At 52.6% G+C, this 15,057-nt stretch overlaps 1 protein-coding gene across 1 annotated transcript in view; it reads left to right on the top strand.

The window, feature by feature from the left end:
- Positions 1-2,593: 2,593 nt before the first annotated feature.
- TBX5 (T-box transcription factor 5) overlaps positions 2,594-15,057 on the top strand; it is a 37,312-nt gene continuing 24,848 nt past the window's right edge. The window contains 6 exon segments of the mRNA XM_014284998.3: positions 2,594-2,626; positions 2,628-2,741; positions 4,408-4,502; positions 7,123-7,242; positions 7,983-8,130; positions 10,331-10,483. Coding sequence (XP_014140473.2) covers positions 2,594-2,626; positions 2,628-2,741; positions 4,408-4,502; positions 7,123-7,242; positions 7,983-8,130; positions 10,331-10,483 — 663 coding nt within the window.

Raw genomic sequence — 15,057 nt, 5'->3', positions numbered from 1 at the left:
TCCCATTGTAATTTCCATTGCAAAGGGGAAAATATACACATACATTATATATATGGAGATGCATTGATTGCATGGAATTCAACAAGCAAGGTAACAGCTCTTCCATTGCCATGTATGTCCGTCGGTGTCTGTAATCTGTGTGTGCTTGTGTGTGACCGAGGGAGAGCGAAAGTGGCTGGCTGGGGGCTTTGTTAGCCACAAATTGTCTGTGCCGAGGAGCTGCGAGGCCTCGGGAGATGTGGGGTGCAGGGGAAGGCAGGGGGCTGCTCTCCCCAGGGCTCCCGCGACGGTGTGTGGGGCTGGGGGGGCCGGGGCGAAGCTGGAACAAAAGCAGAAGGTGGATATTCTTTTTTCTCCCCCCTCCCTTTTTTTTTTTTTCCTTCCTGCAAACCCACTTGGTGCTACTTTAGCAAGGCAAGATGCATTTTTTATACAGCCATCGCGGCCTGGTTCTGTCAAGCTCCATTTCTTCTCAGAAGCTCTTTAAAGGGGAAAAAAAAATTAGAAGCCACCGATCGCCAATTGCTCTTAATTGTTGGGCTATTCTTTGCCGTCCCTCCCCCCCTCCTGTTTTTTTAAATTATTATTTTTATATCTGCTTAATTATGCCTGGACGCGGAGAGCATCGGGGAGGCTGGCTGGAGCCGAGCTGCCCGGCGCTGCCATGGCTGGGTCCCTCTTTGTTTTAATAAACATGCCTTTTTTTTTTTTTTTTTTTTTTTTTGCCTTCCTCCCCCGAAAGTTTGCCAGCTCAGGGGCAATAATAGCTCCAAGCTGGAGGGAAATCGATTAAAAAATAGATAACCGGCACTTCCCAAGCTGCAGTAAGGAAAAAAAAAAAAAAAAAAACCAACCACAACAAACCCAACCAACACAACAGTCCAGGGAAAAAAAAAAAAAGAAAAAAAAAGAAAGAAGAGGAGGGGAAGAGAAAAGCCTTAAATGGTCCCTGGAGCTGCGGCTCTGCCCCTGCGGGCCAGGCCCGGGGCAGCGGCCCCCGCGGTGTCCCTCGGCCCCGCGTCTCTCCGCGCACTTTCCGCGCTCGCAGCGGTTTTGCTTCGCCCTTCAGCCAGTGACTGCCAGGCGCCCAGCTGGTGTGCGGTGGGAAAACAGCGCTGGGGGAGGGAGGGAGGGGGCACGGGCCGCTGCTGTACATGATCTTTAGCTCCAGAGGTGTGGACCTGGAGTCCTTTGCTTTTTGTCCTTTTAAATTATATATACTTTATGTATATATTACCCACCACTAGCAGGGAAGATCGTTTTCTCCCCCCTCCTTTCCATTCCCAATTTTCCTCTGCATTTAAAGGAGAATTGCCTTTTTTTCCTTTTTTTTTTTTTTTTTTTTTTTTTTATAAACGGCTTTTAAATATTGTTGCAGGGAGAAGAACTCATTTCAAAACATTCTCATGTACTTAAAACCAATATTGTCTCCATATGGCTGGCCTTTCAAAAATGAATCCTCTTCTTTGAAACATGCAAGAGTTATTTTTTTTAAAGCTACTAAAACTCTAAACTCCTTAAGAACAAAAAACCTAACAGATAATTCAATTGCTTTTATCTTTTTTTTTTCTTTTGGTGCTGCTTTGAAACTTTTACCATTCCTGATAGAGCCTTTAAAGCTACGTCAAAATACTGCTTTTAAAATCACTGTGGTTATACTCGCATCAGATGTGAACCGTGTATTTTTTAAGCTCGTTTTCTCTGCTGGTGCAGTTTTACTCTAAATGTTATGGTTTAGTTCAGCCCCAATTCCGCCCCGTGTTCACCAGCCCGAGTGCGCGTTACCTTGCACAGTGTCTCGATGATTGATTTATTTGTACTTTTATATTTTATATTATCTCCTCCATCCTTTGCTTTGCTTGCAACTGTACGGGGTGAGGGAAGAAGAGGCTCCCCCCCCCCCTTTTTTTTTTTATCCGTAGGGGTGCCAAAAGTTGAATTTTCTTTGAAAATGGGGTTAAACAAGGGGCTTCGCATGTCGATGGCATTTGCCTGGTTGAAACTGGAGTGGGGTGAAAGCTCCCACTTCCCTGGGAGGAAAGTGGGGGCTTTCAGCCCCCTCGGCCGCAGTGAGCCCAGGGGAATTGGAGGTGTTCAAGGCTTGGGGGACACTACCCCCCCCAACTCTGCCCTCCAACCTCTGGAGTCACTTATGTGATGAGTTGGCCAGTCCACGGCCCCCCGATTCCTTGCTCCCTGTGTCCTGCCAGACAGAGCTAAAATACGCTGTTTACCTTTTCCAAAAGATGCATTTAATAATACCGCCTCCCCCTTCCCCTCCCTCCTCCCCCCCCTCCCCAAATCCTATCATCCCTTGCGGGCTGCGATAATAAATAAAAGTCTTTATTTCTCCCTCTCCCAAAGTTAAAGGGCCTTGTTCCCTCCCCGGGCAGCTGGAAGTGAGTTGTGGGCAGAGCGGGTTTGCCGGGTAGCCCTGCCTAGCGCTTTGGCTCGCTCTCCATCTCCTCTGTATGTGTGTATATATATATATATATATTTTTATTAAAAACAGCATTAACTTATGCGTTTCTTATCTCTGCTCTCTCCTCGATGTGTGCCTGCAGTGGGGGATTCAGCGAAGGAAGCTCGTAACATGGCGGATAGCGAGGAAGGCTTTGGGCTCCCGACCCACGCCGGCTGACTCGGAGGCCAAGGAGCTCCAGGCTGAAGCCAAGCAGGACACTCAGCTGGGGGCCACCAGCAAGTCCCCCACCTCACCCCAAGCAGCCTTCACCCAGCAGGTAAGGCCCCACAATCTTCTCACCCCCCCCCCCCCCCGATATTTTTTTTCCTCCCTTTTCTCTGCGTTTTTTCCCCCAAATACCAGCTCAGCTGGGTGGCTGCTGCAGCTCTGGGCGGCAAAGGGTCGTTTTAGGCCCCACGGGAGTGGGAAATCTCACCTGATCGTGGGCCTCATCCTGCTTTAGTGCGATTTTGGGGGGGCGGTCAAGCACCAAACCGGCGTGGAAGGGCACGCGTGGATGTTGGGGTGTGTGGAGGGGCACCCACGGAAAAGCACCCGCAATACCAGAGCGAGAAACCCGCTGATGCAGCAGCAGGCGCACACCCACTGGTGTCCACGCCTGAGTGTATAGGTGCACACGCACGGACAGCTGCCTGTGTGCATTTGCTATGCCCGTGCATATTTGTGTAGGAGATAAACATATATATATGCACCCCTCGTACACCCAGGCGTAGGCACACACCTCCAGATACAGCTGCACTCAACGCACACACAGCTCTGCCCGCATCCACCCAATGGGCCCTAAGGGCAGGGGGTGTCACGCGTGGGCCCCCCATAACGACCCTGGGGCCAGGCATACCCTGGGGTGCCCCTCGTACCCTCCATCAGCCCTCGCCCCCCGGGTGCCACGTGTTGCTAGGACACGCGTGGGCTTCCAGGCGGGCCCCGGCGCCCCCTGCGCTGCCCGGCAGAGCCGGCCGAGGCGCAGCGGCCAGCCCCCTCCCCGCTTCGCCCTCCTCGGCCGAGCGGCGCTGGGAGCCGTCCCACGGGCAGCCCCGGGCCGGGGCGGGGGGGGGTGCAAACGCTGGGAGAGGGGCTTTTCCACCGAGGTCTCCTCGCCTTCAGCGGCTGCCGAGCCCCTCTGGAGAGCCCCGCCGGTCCCCTGGCAGGTAAAGCCCCACGGCAGACCTCCGCCGCCGTGGATGCCGCCCACGGGAGGTGGCGGTGGGGGCCGGAGCGGCCGCGGCTACCGGGGCCACCGGGCGCGTTTGGAAACCGACCCCCTGACGGGGTTTGGTGGGGCGCTTGGGCGCCGTGTTCAGTGGGGGCAATACGTGCTTGGCTTAGGGGAGGGGGTGGGCTGTGCCTCCCACCCCACGGTAGAGGGATGTATTGGCCCTGCGGTGCTAGCCGTGGGGCTCGCAGGGCTCCCACGCCAGCAGCCCTGGGGGGAGGTGGGCTGGGGGGGGGGAGGTGTTTAAAATTAACGGGAGAGGGGAGAAGAGGTGGCCCCCCAGGGTGCTCCAGCCCGCAGAAGTGGAGCTGGCGGGTGTAAATCACCCGTCGGAGGGGTGTAAATCTCGGGCTGGCAGCCGGGCCGAAGCACCGGGGTGTTTGTCCCCACGGCGGGCTGGGCTGGGGCCGGCTCCGGGGGCTCCCTGCCCCCTTCCCCCCTCCCCGGCAGCACCGAGGCCCGCAGGATCCTGCCCCACGCCCCCCTGGACCAGCATCACCGCGCTCCGGCCTGAAACCCTGTTCTCCCCGGTTTCGCAAAGGCGCAAGCGGCCGGGTTTTCTCGGGAATGCCCCGCGCTCCGATCCCCATCGCCCGGCCTTTTCCCTCCGAGCTTCCCGCCGGGGCCGTGGGGGCCCGGTCGCCCCCCTCCCTGCCGGGGGTCTCCCCGCACCGCCCGGCCTGACGGTCTGTGCCTTCCTCCCACGCAGGGCATGGAGGGGATCAAAGTGTTTTTGCACGAACGGGAGCTGTGGCTGAAATTTCACGAAGTGGGGACGGAGATGATCATAACAAAGGCCGGGAGGTAAGGGGGGTGGGGGGGTGTGCGCGTTCCCCTTCGTGTCTGCGTGGTTGAATCTGCCTTCTGTCGTGCGTGGGTCCGGGGAGGGGGATTGCCTGTGGGGGGTGGCGTGTGGCCGTAGCCCCGCTCTCCCTGGCATTGGTAGGGTCACGTCGCTCGTGTACGAGACCCCCCCCCCGCCCCCCCCCCCCCCACGCGTGTGTGTGTGCTACGGCCCCGAGCGCCCGCAGAGCCCTGCCCGGCCATGCCCCCCCGGGGCGGGCGGAGAGCCCTCCCTGCGAGGTTATATTCAGAAGAAATTGTTTCTTCTGGCTTCTTTTTTAACCAGAACAGTTGGATCGTTAATCCCAAATTCAGGCCTTTGGAAGCTTTCCAGGCGAACGCGAGTTGCAACTACTTGGCCAAAAGCTAACCTTGTTTAGAGCAGCTCTCTCGGCGATTTCGTTATTATTATTAATTAAAGGAGCTGCTCGGCCCTTTCTGCGATTTTGCAACGCCTTACGCTGTTTACAGAAGTTTCTTACTTACTTTGCACACGCTGAGGCGAACGTATCCCGAACACCCACACCACCCCATTGAAAAATATATGTGGTCTTAAGCTACTGTTTATATACTGATAGCAAAGCTGTTTAGATGCATAGATAGATGTGTCCGCAAATAAATAGCATGCGGATATAACTGCGTCCAGATACGCGTTTCTATATGTGTATGTTTGTCTGCGTGGGCGTGTAGAAAAATATACAGCCTTGCAAATCCAACTTTATTGGGATTCGCGTAATCGATTCCATCACCGGCTTAGTAAACCTGATTCATAGATACTTGTATGTGTACGCGTGTGTATTTGAGTGCGTTTGAGGCGATTTAATATTATTCTTAATATCAATGTGCTGGAGGACTGTTAAATTGAAGAGTGCCTAAGCCAGCGAGACCCAGGGAAGTAGTCTCTCCAGTCCCACGGCAAACTGGGGGCAGCCCGAGAGAGGCTCTTTTCGTTGTGATTTTAAATTATAATACTCGGAGGAAGTGGGGTGGAAAATAGTAGTAGCTTTAGATTGCAAGGGCACAATAAACAACACAGAGTCAAACTTTCATTTTGCTCTGTCATCTGGCATTTGTTGTGGTCTTCCAAAATTTGCCTGAAGAGGGAGGAGAAAAAAATATAATAGAGCTGGTTGTATAAAATTTTAGCGAATAGATCAGTCTTACGGCTCGTCTTCCTTTTGAACCTCGCTGCTACTGGAAAAATCGGTTTTAAAGAAGGGTCTTGTGTCCAAGGGGAGGGGGGAAACTGCCGGGGGCCGAGGTCCTGCCGCCCCCCTGTGCCGGGCCAGGGGCTGGGGGAGCAGAGGGACTTCTCGAAAAAGCCGAATTCACAGGAAAAAAAAAAAAAAAAGCAGCGCAGGGAGGGGAGACATAAACCACCTTGCAGAAATTTCAAACAAATATGGCAGCAGACAGAAATCTCATCTGGAGAGTAATAAAATAGACATTTACAGTGCGGGGGCTTGAGGGGAGATACGGGATAAGTTTCCTCATTTATATATTTCCCCATATTTATTGTTGGAAATCTGTGTTCTTGCTGGTCAGGTGTTTTCGACGGGGTTACAGATCATTCTTCAGGTGGAATTTAGTAGTTTCTTCACCCGTAAAGCGTTAAAGCTAAATCCCCGTTAATAGCACACCACCCCCCCCGCCCCAGCTTTTTTTACAACGGAATTAAACCCCAGCCCCGATGCTCTATCGCAGAGATATAAGCCCCAGCCTGGGAGAAGAGTGCAGTATTTTTAGAGGTGTGGGGGTTTTGTTTATGTGTGTTTTAAGTCCAGGGATACGTTTTCAACTGCTTTATTTTTAAATATTTGGAAAGCTCAAACTAAAATAACACCAGTGTTTTAAGTCCCTGCCTTGCAGTAATGGAAAATATTTCGAAAAGCCCCTGTCTTCAGTGTGTACCCGAGGGCTTCCAAGTATTTGTCAGGTGTGTTTGCTGATGTCTGTGTACGGGCAGATTTGGTGCTACACCTGAGTGCGTGTAGGGTTTGGTTTTTTTTTTTTTTTTTTTTTTTTCTCGCATCTGCACATAGACCAGTTGACACACACACGGGTGGTTGAAATATACATATTTTTAAATATATATATTTATAGAAATATATATACACTTTTTTTTTTCTTTCCGGAAATCTCCCCTCCTCTTCCAGCGGTTTATGTATAGAGGGGAAGTAACTTGCTTCCAAAAGTTCTGACGATCAGATTTGTTCAAGGAAGGGAGAGTCGAAGTTTTGGCGAAGCAAGTAATTAATAAAAATACGAATAGGCGAGCAGGCATATGAGTTGGTGAATAAACCAGCCCCCCAGTCTCTTAATTACAATTCTGCCTGGATAAATCGCCTGTTTCTCCGGAGTGGCGACCTGGAGCGGTACCCGAGCATCGCCCGCAGCCGGGGGGGAGGGAGCACCCCTCCTCTGCCCCAGCCTCTCGGGCAGGACCGGCTGGGAGTGTGGCCTTGTTCTTTTGCTAAACGAGCCCCCCTGCTTCCTCCTTGCAAACACACACACGAAACCACCTCGGAAAAATTTCCCTTCTCCGCTTTTATACTTACTTAATTTTTTTTTTTTTTAATAGGCGTATGTTTCCCAGTTACAAAGTGAAGGTCACTGGGCTTAATCCAAAAACTAAGTACATACTGTTGATGGATATTGTACCAGCGGATGACCACAGATACAAATTTGCAGATAATAAATGGTATGCATGCGTGGGGGAAAGGGGAGGGAGGAGACCTCTGTGTCGGGCTTTCTGGGCTGGCCAAACCTAGGCAGCGCAGGTTGGGGGATGCCCTTGAATCAGCAGCTCATTCTTCTTTTTCCCCTGCAAAGGAGGGATGTTGAGCTGCAGGGGCTTCACCTGAGCCATTCGGGATGCTCCCACACCCCTTGGGAGAGAAATGTTTTTTTTTTAAAAAAAAGAGAAAAGTCCGTCGCAATTAGCTAACGATAGCTGTAATCCTGTTTGACGATGAGATTGTTGGCGGTTGTGGAGCCGATAGTTTAATTATATTAAGGAAATGAATATCTCTGGGTAGGAAAATCTTTAAGGGATAGGTACACGGTCCGTCCTTTGCTCCTGGCTTTGTGTGCCAGGAATTCGGGAAGGGAGAAGGATGGGTTAAACGGGGAAACGGCGAGAGCCATCTCCGACGGGAAAGGTGCCAAAGAGCTCAATTAATTCCCCGAGCAGTGTTTGTAAATGCCTTTTCTCCCCAAGCACGGCATGACTGTCCGGCACCGCTCTGCCTCCGCGTACGGGGACACCTGCGTGGGAGGGAACCCACAGGGGGGAGCAGGAGCGCACGGGAGGGACCCCGCCGGAGGGGATGGATAGGGAGCCCACGGGAGGGACCCCGCCGGAGGGGATGGATGGGGAGCAGGAGCCCACGGGAGGCACCCCCCCTCCGGCTGCAGCTCAGTGCCTGTGTCCCCACGCAGGTCGGTGACGGGGAAGGCAGAGCCGGCCATGCCCGGGCGGCTGTACGTGCACCCCGACTCCCCGGCCACCGGCGCCCACTGGATGAGGCAGCTGGTTTCTTTCCAGAAGCTCAAACTCACCAACAACCACCTCGACCCCTTCGGACATGTAAGTACCGGGGGTGGGAGGAGGGCACCGTGCCTATGGGGGGCTACCGGGGGCCCCACGCGTGCTCACGGCACCCACACGTGGTCTCCCCCGCCACTGCCAGTGCCACCGAGGTCACGCGATGTCACCCACCCCCAAATCCATTGCGTTACTGGGCTGTTATTTTCTTCCCTGGGAGGGGGGAGGAACCCCGGTGAAGGTCCCCCCCCAGATGCAAGCATAAAACTTAAAAATGAACTGTTCCGCAGCACTGTGTGGGAATTGATTACGGACCGTGGGGGCTGGAGTCCACGAGTGGGTGAAACTCGCCCGGCTTAATTGAGTATTTAGCTACCTGGATTTAATCTCATGGGGAGTCCTGGAGCGTTCAAATCTGCTCACTGCCTCCATGGATTTGCCTAACAGGTAAAATCAATCAGGCATAATTATTCGAGGAAATAGGACATAAAACCACGCGAATCCCTCGATCCAAAAAAATTGCAACAATAATTAAAGACAATAATAATAAAAAATTGAAATCCCGCTAGAGCTTTTTGGACATGTAAAGGTCTTTGCTAGACTCGTGGGGCTGTGAAAGCTTGTGTGAATTCTGCAGCCAGAAACAGCCCTCCTTCGGAGGTCTCCAAAGATGCGTGTTCCTCTGAGCAAATATATATGTGCAATATGAATAATATATATATCTATAAAAAAAATATATAATTACTTAAGCGGGTATGCGAATCCAGATCCTGCCATCCCTTCCAAAAGCGTATTTTTCTCCAGTCTCTTTTCAACACTTCGGCTTCATTTTTTCCCCCCAAGTTTTTTATTTCTTCGCTTTTTAATGATAAATCTTGTGCTATTAAATCCTCGCTCACGTGGTCGCTGAGAAGCGATGGGGGGATGCTGCTGGGCAAAGCAGCCAGACGGAGTCCCCTGCCCACCGAAGTGCTGAACATCTTTTTACAGCACTCCTTTCCACCTCCAGTTGGGGGGGTGTCGATTTTTTTTTTCTTTTGATTATTTCATTTTTGCTTTGAGCTGGGGGCAAAGCCCTTTGCAAGAGCTGCTTTCCAGGGATCAGGACCTTTCCCGCTCCCCCCCCAGGAAGAGGGAGGGGAGGGCAGGGACTCCGCAGCAGCTCAGCTGGGGGGACCTTGCCCACCCCCGGGATGGTTTTGGGGATCCGGCCTGGGGGGGGGGCCGGGGCCAGGCACTCCCTGCTGCGAGCAGGCGGCTCTGGGGAAAAGTCCCTCTAAAGAAACCGAAGGCGCAGAGAGGACAATAAGGGACTTCAGAGGAGGAGCTGCACCAGGAGTCTCTCAATTAGAGTCGCTGTAATGAAATTAAAAACCATTAGATCGTTCACCGTTGATGTCTACGACTTTCCTGGATGTCAAAGCAATTTGCTTAAACCCCCAGGACGGGGGAGGCGGCGGCGGGGCGCGCTGCGTCTCGCTGTCGCCAGGGTCCGGCAGTCATTATCGTGACCTAGCGGCCCCCCGCCGCCCCCCCCCCCCCCACCCGCCGCCCCCTTCCCCCGAGATTAACCCGGTTCCGAGCAGGGACCGCGTTTTATCTTGAACACAGCGCTGTCCCTGTCGTGTCCCCCGCCCTTTGCCACCCTCCTCTCCCATCCTCTGTGGGTGGCTGGCAGGGGGACACGATAAATCCCTCCAGCCCTCCGCTTCCCTTCCCCCTCCCTGCCTTTTTGCCATCCCGGTGGGGGGCCGGGGGGGCTTGTGGTGCCCAGGTCGTCGTGGTGGTGGGCTGGGAGGTCTGGGGGGCTGTGAAGGGCCTGGAAAGGTGGCAGGCTCCCCCCCCCCCCCAGCAGCAGCAGGTTCAGGATGCTAACACATGTTGGGGGGGCAGCTCCGGCTCCCCACCTGCCCCCCACCCCTCAGAGGGTGTTGGGGGGACAGCAGCACAGCCCAGTGCTGGCAGAGGGGCAGCAGGTAAGGAGCAGCATCACCTGGCCCTGATGGGCTCCTTAGTCAGGATGTGTGTGAGTGTGTGGGGTGTCCTTGAAAGGTATGTCCCCCCACCCCAGCACCTACATCAGCCCTCTGGGGGAGCCCTGAAGAAGGAGATTTTGGGGAAAGGGATGCAAGGACATGTGGGCCCTGCTTCTCTTCTTCCCCCTCCCTGGGTAGTGGGTGGTTGTACCGGGCTGTGCCCCCTCCATTCCCACGGGGTGTCCTCTCCTTCTCCCCTTGCCCAGATCATCCTCAACTCCATGCACAAATACCAGCCCCGGCTCCACATCGTGAAAGCAGACGAGAACAACGGGTTCGGCTCCAAGAATACTGCCTTCTGCACCCACGTCTTCCCGGAGACTGCCTTCATCGCTGTCACCTCCTACCAAAACCACAAGGTGAGTGGCTGGGCTGCCCTCGCGAACAACGTCCCCTCTCCTTCCCTGCTCCCGGGGCTCTTCCTGAGGGCCTCAGCTCCCCTTTTTCCTCCATCCACCCCCACCTTCTTCTTTTTCTTTCCCCCTTCTTCTTTGCCCTGTCTCCTTTCTCCTTGCCCTGTCTCCTTTCTCCTTGCCCTGTCTCCTTTCTCCTTGCCCTGTCTCCTTTCTCCTTGCCCCATCTTTTTCCACCCCTTCTCCTTTTTTTCTTTTTCTCCTTCTCCTCCCCCCTTTCTCCTTTTTTCCCCTTCCCTCTCACCACACACCCATCCCATCCCCTCTGTTATTCCTGGCCACACAAAGCATCCAAAGACAGGGCTGAGGGTGAGCTGAGGGGGAATTAGCTCAACAGGATGGTTTGCTCAGAGAGGAGACGACCAAGCGAGGAAGTTGGCTTTATCTTCTCCCCACCCCGGCATCGGTCAAAGCCTTGTAATCTGGTGGGGGGAGCCTGGCGCTCCCCTCCGCAGCCGGGGCGCTGATAACCCGGGCTGGCCGCGCTCCGGCCCTTTGTTCGGGAAGGAGTCCTGCCCTGGCTGCCCCCCCCTGCGGGGAGGTCGGTGGGGGGCTGCGGGGTTGGCAGTGAGGAGGCCCTGGAAGGAAAGGGAGGCTCTCTCCCTGAAATCAGCTCCCTCCCTGCCCAAGCAAAACAAAGCGCAAAAAAAGAAACAAACAAAAAAAAGATGAGGGTTTTATTGGGGTGCTAATGGGCAGACATGTGTGGGTTCCTGCTGCCACCCCCGCCATCTGCCCCTGCAGGGGGACCCTGCTGCCCTCTCTCCTTCCCCTGCTCAGCTTTTGGCCTTCCTCACCCAGCGAGGAAGGAGGAGGAGGAAGGTGCAGGGCTGGGGAGGAAGATTTAGGCATGGGGTAGTTCTCAGCCAGACTTAGGGATGCCTTTCACCAACTGTCCTTCACTGCTGCCCGCAGACACTCTCTAGGGCCAAGCCCCATGAAAAGCCAATTTTCCTTCATAAAACCCCAAAATTCCTCCCCCAGTTGCATAGAAAGCAATTATTACAAGCTTTTCCTTGTACTTAGGGCGGGTAGGGTGGCTCCTTTGCACTTGACAGAGCAAAATCATTGTTTTTCAAATGGAGAAAGATTATTTAACACCCTGGATAAATCCTGGATGCTTTCCTGGAGATGTAAGTAGGAAGCTCCTAAACCTGCGTGAAATGATTGCATTTCCTCCGTTCATCAGCTGGCAAGGGAGATGCAGAGAGCAGAGGCAGGCTGGGGAAGAAAGAGTGTTTCACCGTAACTAGGGAGAAAAGAAAATACTTCCCTGCCCTTTAAAATAGGAGCTGTTGGCACGACCAGGACAAGCAAACTGAATCCAAATTGAGTCCTCGCCAAATTATGCCTTAAATTATAACTCCACTGTGGATGCTATAAAATCAAGTTTAACTTCTGCTTGATGGATTCAGAGAAAGAATATAATATTAATAGAACTGGGAGTTAATAAAACAGGACACACTGCTTGCTTTAAAGGCATTTCCCTGTGAGAAAACAGGCCTGAATTTAACTGCTTTCCTTTGAAGAAAAATAGGACTGTTTTATAGAAAAAGAAATTATCATGCAAATAAAACAAAAGCAAAGCAGAAGCATGTCAGTACAGTAGTTTGGGAAAACTGCCATATTAGGAGGAGCAAGAATATTTGATTGTAAATCAGCAACATCTGGTTGATAAGAAATGACATCTGCGTATCCGTCTCTGTCAAAACATACACACTGACAAATGCATGAATCCCTACAGACACACACGCGCTCGCATCCCAGCAGACGCATGCACCCGCGCACAGACACCACTACATATTTTACACACCCCTCTACACATCTTACATACACTTACATCTCTCCCGCCCCCCCCCAGCACACGCATTCCTCCTCTTGCTGCACTGAATCACTGGGGGAACAACCAAAGAGTGGCTGTAGCCCCAAGTTAAAGACTCAACTGAGAAAGATAGAGCCATAAAAATAAACCAGGGAATGATCTACCCTAAATGGCATCTCCCTCCAGGGAAGGGAATAGAATTTGTAGCTTGCCCCACTGCAGATGGAGAATAATATTGGGGCCGAGGCGGCGCGCAGCTGATGCTGTTGCAGATGCTGGCTGTGTGCAAGGGGTGAGATCCTTCAGCTGAGTTGAGTGGCTAAGTGGGGTCTTTTCCACAGGCAGAAACCTGAGTTTTCTCAGCTTTCACAGCTGAGATGTTGCTGGGCAAAACATGTTTTCATGTTGCAATGCAGGCTGTTATTTCCTGTGGCCCTCAATGATTGCAGTACCACCCGTCTGCATTGAGGCCCCCCAGGAGGGTCTGCTTCTCCGTCCCCACGTCATTTTTTCAGTGCACTATTTTTTCCCATTTACAGCCACGTCTCACTTCCACCCATTACCTGCAGCGCATCCTTCATACAAACTTTCTTGTCCACGCAATCACACACAGCTTGTATACACCAACACATTTTACACGTAGTTTTTATACACCCATGTATTTTACACACACGTGTAGATCTGCACAAATTTATACGTGCATGTGCTTTAGGTTTCCAGAGCTACGTTATAGGTGAATTATACTAGCTTGTATTAATTGTATGACTTGCCCACAAATGCATTTGAGTCTATGCTTACACAGCTTATAGAAATACCTGCCTGATTTCAGATCCATCAATTTATTTCAATAGCACAGCTGCAATCCCAGTGTAGGGCTTGTGCTTATTTCCCCTGATATTTTAGACAGCCTGAAATGATATTTAAGCACACGGGGATCTCCCCCTCCCCAGCTCTACTCCCAAAAAGAGGGCTTAAGCTACGAAGAAAGTCTTGGTAAAGTTTTCAGTGCAGTTGTCAGCAGCTTGCTTGACCACCTCCTCCCTCTCTGCAACCTTGAAAAAATACCCCAGAAATATTGAGGTGTTAAAATAGGTCACATGCACATTTCATTTCCTTGCAATTTACACAATGGGTGCTTGCAATCAGGTTGATTCTTAAATATTAACTTCCCCTGCAGTTAAGTACCATTTTGCTGTAGCTTAAATCATTGAGTTACTAGCTTGTATTTATTAGGTACTAGCTCTCTGCTTAGGACCAGGAAATGAACCCTAATAGACAGAAATAATTAAGGTTCTGCCCTCATGAGGGTTCTTTCAAAAGCAAGAATTCACAACAATTATTCTCATTAATTTTTACAACCTACTTTCCCTGTTAGCTGGACTTGGGCTTTATATTGGTTTCCCCCCCTCAGGATATCCAGTTTTATGCTGATTTTTTTCCCCCCTAAGTTATTTAACATTCTTGGTAGCCCAAATTCTTTTGAGGAAACATTAGCCCCAGCTGGGATGCTATAGGCATCCAGAAATGCTATGTGCACTATAGCAAAGCAGAGGACCAGGGAAGGGCCTGGCTCAAGACTAATTTGATGCGCTCCCAGGTAGCTGGTGGGCTTTCTGAATATATAGGTTCATCCCACCCCCGGAAAGACCTCTGTATTAAAAGAGTGGTGTTAAGTTGGCCAGGTTGACTGGTGCTTCATCCTGCCAGATTTTGGAGAGCTGCCTGCGTGGCTCCTCTGAGCACGTGGCCCTGTGCCACTCTGTTGAGGCATCTCGCAAGGTTGAGTAGGTGTAGCCACTGCTGGAGGTGGGCAGGCCCTTGGGCTGGGATGTTTTGCCGTGAGAACTCAGTTCCTCTTGGCTTTGGTTGCAGGCGGCCACCTCTGTCACTTCAGTAGAGGCCACCTGGCTGGCATCCCATGGAGTGCCTTTGTGCAGAGACTGGACCCAGTCCGGTCCCCCGAAGAAGCCCGGCAGAGCTGTCCCCCTCACACTCACCCTGCTCCGCCTGGGGCCAGTGGCCCTGTGTCTTTCCACCTCCATGGCAAGAAGGGGCAGCCCCTCTCCTTACTCAGGGCAGGCTTTTCTCCGAAGGGGGGTCCTTCAAGAGCTGAGAGAGGCAGGGCTCCCTGGGGTTAAGTGAGGTGAGACCATGTATCTCCTCTTCATTGCCAGGACTGGTGGCTTCTGTGCAGCCCTTGGTTGCTCAGGGACCACAGTGAGCTCCTCTCCTCCCGCTGACCCTCTCTGGGGCTCCTCACATCTCTGCTCTCAAGTGCTTTGTCCTGTCCCAGACTTTGGTAGGAGAGTGCTTCCTTCCAGTGGTCCTCTGTCCTTCACAACCTGTGTCTGAACCAGCCCTGTCTCCCTCTACCCTTTTGTTCTCAGTCTTGTCCCTGTCTCCCTGCCAGCCCCAAGACAGGGTGCTCAGCCAGTCCCGAGCCCCTGGGCCCTTTTGATACTCAGTCCAGACCCCCTCCCAAAGCTCTGCAAAGGCACCCTATCTCTCTCCAGTCCCATTCCTGCCTCCCGACCCCCCTCCTTCCCCCGCAACCCAACACTGTGCAAGGTCTGTCTCTTTTCATCCTCCTCCTTGTCTCCCAGTTCAGCCAACAGCCTCCTCAATGAGCCCCTCTGTCTCTCACCAGTACCTCTGACCAGCCTTTGGCTCTCAGTCCTTCCCATTTCCTTCACTGGCT

This window comes from Falco cherrug, chromosome 1 (assembly GCF_023634085.1).
Source record: "Falco cherrug isolate bFalChe1 chromosome 1, bFalChe1.pri, whole genome shotgun sequence".
In the NCBI taxonomy this organism is placed as follows: domain Eukaryota; kingdom Metazoa; phylum Chordata; class Aves; order Falconiformes; family Falconidae; genus Falco; species Falco cherrug.
This window is presented reverse-complemented; position numbering and strand designations above follow the sequence as displayed.